This window comes from Corvus brachyrhynchos, unplaced genomic scaffold, assembly GCF_000691975.1.
Source record: "Corvus brachyrhynchos isolate BGI_N302 unplaced genomic scaffold, ASM69197v1 scaffold312, whole genome shotgun sequence".
In the NCBI taxonomy this organism is placed as follows: domain Eukaryota; kingdom Metazoa; phylum Chordata; class Aves; order Passeriformes; family Corvidae; genus Corvus; species Corvus brachyrhynchos.
The window spans coordinates 203714-209672 of NW_008236640.1; the positions used below are offsets into that span (position 1 = coordinate 203714).

At 44.2% G+C, this 5959-nt stretch overlaps 1 protein-coding gene across 1 annotated transcript; it reads right to left on the reverse strand.

The window, feature by feature from the left end:
• Positions 1-679: 679 nt before the first annotated feature.
• Positions 680-5928, reverse strand: LOC103624996 (serine/arginine-rich splicing factor 7; the record flags this gene model as incomplete). Its single annotated transcript, XM_017726701.1, has 8 exons — positions 680-980; positions 1621-1656; positions 2308-2352; positions 3571-3624; positions 4127-4228; positions 4350-4424; positions 5377-5553; positions 5693-5928. Coding segments are annotated over 8 exons (750 nt in total), but the record flags the coding sequence as incomplete, so codon positions are not given.
• Positions 5929-5959: the final 31 nt, after the last annotated feature.

Here is a 5959-nt window from a genome sequence, read left to right on the forward strand (position 1 = left end):
AGCAGCAAGGCCCTTCCGTGGGCACACTTCACTGCCAGGATGGAACCAGGCAGCCAGGGTCAGACAGGAGGAACTTGAGCTCTCACTTCCCCACAGATCTTGCCACTTGACCATGACCTGCAGGTTATGCTGAGGACCTGTCATCTCCACAAAACCCCTACAATTTCCTAGAAAGAGCATGCAAATATATTATCGTTTGCACCACAACTGTGACCCTAGCTGAGTATCACAAAGTACTTGGACAACCATCATCTAAAACAAGACTTCCAAAAATATTTACTTCAACAGCTCACATGCCAGAAGTATTTAAAATACCTTCAGGTGAGAAGTTTTCTGGTCCTTTAATGGTCATGACAGGCCAGCATTCACACATTGTTTTTTCCAATCTATTAATGGTTTGTAGACATTTCTGTAAGTCACTGGGCAGATGAGTACCCGCAGAGAGGTTTTCTGCCTCCCCAAGCTTTGAGGGGGGTGCACAAGGTAAGGATCACCACAACATTCCAGCTTCAACAGCAGCAATGACACCTGGCACTGGTAACTTTGCCCTCTAACTGGTGCTCTGTAGGGATAGAAGAAGAAACACGTGCCTATCCCAGCCTGCCTGCTGCTTTTCACCCCAGGGGGACACAGCCTGCTTCCCCATCCCAAATATGAACAGCACGCTTATCACAATGTATTTCTTAGTTAGAAATGCAGTTTATTTCAACGCACCAATAATAAAAAAAAAAAGCCCAACATTTTCAGATCACAGAACATGAACACAACAGAAGAGTTTTGTATTAGTCTGCTAATACGACTTTTAGAAGATAGAAATTCATGCCAATTGCTAGTCAATAGAAACAGCCTTCTAGGACTAAGCCCTTGCATCACAAAATCCCTTATAATGTAAACAAAATAATTTTTTTACTAAACTTCTTAAATTTTAACCCATTCTTTTAGAACTTTCATTCCTTCAAGGGCTTCCTGATGGTGAGTGACTGAAAGGAAAAAAAAAAACAACAAACTGTTAAGAACAACTCCTACAGCAAAACCAACAGAAACTGTATGCTCTCCCAGGCTTCCTCTGGAGTTCCACCCCCATCTTCATTTACAGTTCTCAAATAATGAAAGAAGTGTTGTATTTTAACACTTTAACTTAAAAACTGCTTTAAGCTTGAAAGCTGAAGACTACTTAAGAGAGCTGAGATACCAAGCCTGCTCAGAAATCTCAATTCCAGCACATACTTCTCCGGTAATATAGGAAAACTTCTTACTTCATGGAGCATAGCACAGCTTGGCAGCTGTGCAACTCCTGACCCTGCAGGAGTCACAAGCAGGAATTTAATCCTACAACACTTTTATGGCTTGCTCCACACCTTACATTACTCACTTGTTCCTACATTCTGAATTCCTCAGGAACATTTCATTAAAGTACATTTCCTGAAGAGTTATTATCATGACATTCTGACTACCAGCAGCAGGAAATGCCCGTAAACAATTCATCTTCTCACAGGTCACAGATTGAGGCAAGTAAAAAACCTGAGCTTTTAGCCTTGCCCAAGTTAACTTCTCTTGGAACTGCTCCAGCTCTAGTGCTGTTTAACCATAGGACAGACTCCAGTTTTAAGACATTCCTACCTTCTCTTTGGAGATGGTGATCTGGACTTTGAGCGGCTGTTTAAAAACAAACAAACAAAACAATCAGTGGGGTTGGTACACTTGGCTACTCTCAGAAACCACTTCTGACCATTTAAAACCAGAACAGTCTGATGGTGTTAAATTCATTGACACTGCTGGTAGCAAGTGTACCCAGTTACTTTAAGCAAGAAGCTGCAGGTGAGAAGGAAAAATGCTGGAAGCTGGAGCCCTCAGGAAAAGAGCAACACACAGCTTAAAAGCTGCTGTAAATCACAGTAACCCTGCAAAGCAGGAGCAGTGAATCGAGCAGAGTTAGGGAGAGGGAGAACTACAGACATTTGAGAAGAAAGGTAGGAGAAAATATGCCCCAAGTCCTGTCAAAATTTTTTTTTTGTGATAATGAGTGAAAAACATCTGTATGCAAAATCCTGGAAGAATTGCCTACTGTCCCACAAAACATCAGCTGTTAAAAAAACCCCATAAAATAATGTATGAAAAGTGTTTTTGAAATCAGCTATGGAAAGAAAAAAACCAACCCTGCAACAGAAAACCTTCTTCCACATGCAACTGAAATACTGGTCCAAACTGGTCCTTGAATCATGAGGGAAAAAAACCAAAGAACCCCAGAAAAAAACCCACCAACCAAAACAAAAACCAACTGAGTGGTACTTGTATTTGAACGCTCACCTTTTAGCAGGTAAGCCAGATTTAGATCTACCATGAGACTCAGACCTACAACAGGAGAAAAATAAAGCTCAGCAAAGCAGCCAGTGGGCATGCAAACACATCGAGTTAGCTACACCAGCAACAGCAAATTCACCCCACGCAGCAGCACCAACCAGAGAGGGAAGGCTCTGGTGCTGCAGGCCTTCCCTGGGACATTTCAAGGGAATCCTTTAGCTCTTATTGCAGAGACCCCACTCATCAGAAGACACGAGTGCAAGCACAGGAAGCTCCCCAGCAAAGCTTCAGCTGCCAGTTCCACAAGACACCAGACCACACTCCCACACTTTCTTCCTACCTGCAAGTATCCCTTCTATAAAGGGAAGAATAGTTTAAGTGTCATCTCAGAAAAGACTTTAACAGCACATTAAGAGCCTGGAATCAGCCACATGTGTGCTGAAGAGCTGGTGGCAATTTTATTCAAGCATAATTCAGATTTTGTACCAGTATCTGGCTACTAATGAGTTAACTATTCCCAGTTCATCTCAGGAATTAAAATCTACTTAAACAGTGAGACTTTTCTCCCACATTCATTAATGTTACTTTACCAGCTCAAATATTTGCTGTTACTTAAAAAATATTTGTCTTCTTGGAGCGTCAGAATTCAGGCTATCACTCAACATAAGAATGCTCAGTTCAATAGCCTTGGCCAAACAAGTGAGATATACTTTTACTCTGTTTCTGCTCAGAACTGTTTCTGAAGGGTTATCAAGATACACCTTTACTGGGCCTAGTAACTTGTGGAAATACTACATGGACACTGCTGGCACACGTTAAACAAAATGTTAACGTGCCACTGCTTTGAAACCTTCCTGGTCACTATCCTGAGCCACTGTCTGTCCCATTCCCCCCCCGTAACTAGGAACTTTATTGGATCACAGTTACAGAGGATGGGGTTGCTCACAACCACCTAGAACTGGTACTCAGTAGCACGGCTTAAGTAACAGTAAGGCAGCACTCAAGACCATCCTCAATTTACTACACACCTAAGAATTAACTTGTTTTTAAAAATTCTCTCCACAGACCTTTAATTGCACATCACTACTTTTGTCTGTGAAAAGGCATAAATTATTAAGGGCAAATACTGCTCTGCTGGACAGTCTTCCAACTCCTTCCAGATAAAATTCCCCCAGGGAAGAAAAAAAAAAAAAAAAAGAAACAACACAGCACCACAACCAAACACCACACCAAAACTATTACTGGTCTGAATTAAAACTAATGTCTCACCTGCTTCGAGGCCATACAACAGAACGGGACCTAGAGCGTGATCTGGACCTAGATCTGGGAAAAAGCAATGAAAGCTCTACTATCACATTCTTCATACAGGTGAGATAGAGATCAGTTACTGTAAATGTCTCAGAAGACTGGGAATTTTGTTGGGCAGTTAGTTTTGCAGAAGTAACTCTTATTATTAGAAGGCTGGAGCACCTTTGGTCAGTACTGCCATCCACATAAAATGAATCCCACTGCCTTACTTGATTAAGCAATTAAACCCTGTACACTTGAAACCGAATTTGGAAACCTTTACCATAGTAACTTTGACACAGTGTTAGAGAAAAAATAAAATCTTAGAAACAGCAGTTCCAAAATTATATGCTTAAATTTTTAACAAAGTATTCAGAGTAGCTCTTAGGCATGTAACACCACAAAGGTTCCTACCAGCATATGGACTGCAAAACAAGCTTACTGTTCACATTATAGGTGCTATATATCCACACTTGATATTTCAGCTCCAAGTTAAGTGCCCTTCAGCAATGCTGTGGGTTCAACAGCAACCACATACCTTGACCTTCTTAGAGAACCAGAGCGGGACCTGCGGGGTGAGAATGACCTGTATCGACGAGGAGAGATCGACCTGGACCTGCGGTAGGAAGCTGACCTGGATCTACAAGGCAAAGGAAAACCAACCCAATCAGGGCAAGGTACTTTTCACAGTAACTACAGAAAACGAAGGAGAGGCCCCCAGAGGGAGGAATAAGAATGGAACACAGAAGGCAGAGCCCTACCTCCTACCACGGCTGCGACTGCGTGACCGGGAATACCTTCTTCCTCGGGACCTCGAGCGGGATCTAGACCGGGACCTGGGTTTAGGTTAGAGAAAACAGGTATCAGCAGACAGCTGCAACAACCAGTGCATGTGAGGCCCTGCTGAAGTCAAAACTTCTTTAAGACAACTAAAAAGAGAATTTAATAAAACAAAAAAAAGAAAAAACCAAAAACGAAATCAAAACAACAAAAACACACCACTAGCATCTGTCAGTTGGAAAAATGTCTGGGCCTACTTGTCTTGAGCATTTTTACTACCTAGAAAAATGTTAAAAGCTGAATTACATTGCAGAATTACATTAGAATAGAAAACACTGTAATGCGTATTTAAAATAAACCTTGCAAGTTTGCAGGTCGACCCTCTTTGGCCCAAGGTCTAGCAGATCTAGACGATCTAGAAGTATCTATAGGCGAGCGCTGCATCTAGGTAGGTGTTCTCTTCAATCTAACGACGATCAAACTGACAGCCCAATGAGCCAGGGTGAGGCTTGATTGACGCAAGAAGATTTTTCTAGGTGGGAATGTGGTCAATCTGGTGTTCCTCTTTCTAAACCGGAGGGGGGCCCCAATTGAAAGCCAAATTTACTGTTACGGCGGTCACCGTCTCAAATTTTCTGCCCTTAAAGAATAAGGTGAAGCTACGTGTAGATGGCTCGAGGGGATCTGGCCTCTTATGCTGATCACCTCAAGGTCTAGGAGGATCTTAAGTGTCGGATTTGCAAGGCGCCTCAGCATGAAATCTTAAGGCTCGTGACATTCTGAATCAAGGCGACTGACTCAAACGAAGAAACCTGAAAGGTTTTGACCAGGTTGATTATTAAGATATTAACATTTTATATGTATTAGCAAAAAAAAAAAATTGTGATATACACCTGTTGACTTACGACATTAAGAGTTAAAACTGGTGTAACATTCTGTTCTTTGCTAACAAGAACTACACAAAAGCGAGCTGGCGAAGCAACGCGGCCGCCCCGGCCCCGCACGTACCTGCTCCTCCTTCGCCGGCTATAGCGGTGACAGTCATAGGCATAGTGGCCTTTCTCACCACACTCGTAGCATCTGTCGTTGGGGTCGAAAGGGCGCCGGGCAGGGGGCCGGTCGTAGCGGGAGCGGCGCGGCATCCCTGTGGATACTTCCACTCTGACTCTGGAGCCGCATATTATCCTGCGAGACACAGCAGGTATTAGCCAAAGGAGTATTTTTCTCTGATGCGCTCAAGCAACGAACATGAGAAATCCATGACTGGGTGGGGTAGGGAGATCGGGGACTGCGGCCCTCAAAGAAACTCCAGGCATGCACGTACTTCCCATCGAGGCCAAGCACAGCATCTTCAGCATCCCGGGGGTCTTCGAACTCCACGAAGGCGAACCCCGGCGGGTTCCTGGCGATCCACACGGTTCTCAGCGGTCCATAGTAGCTGAAGGCTCTCTCCAGCTCGCCTTTGCCGGCGCCCGTGCCCAGATTCCCCACGTACACCTTGGTCTCTGCGGGAGCGGACGGGGTGTCAGCGCGGGACCGGGAGCGGGACCGGGCTCGGGCTCAGTCCCCGCCCCGCCCTCCCCCGGCCGCC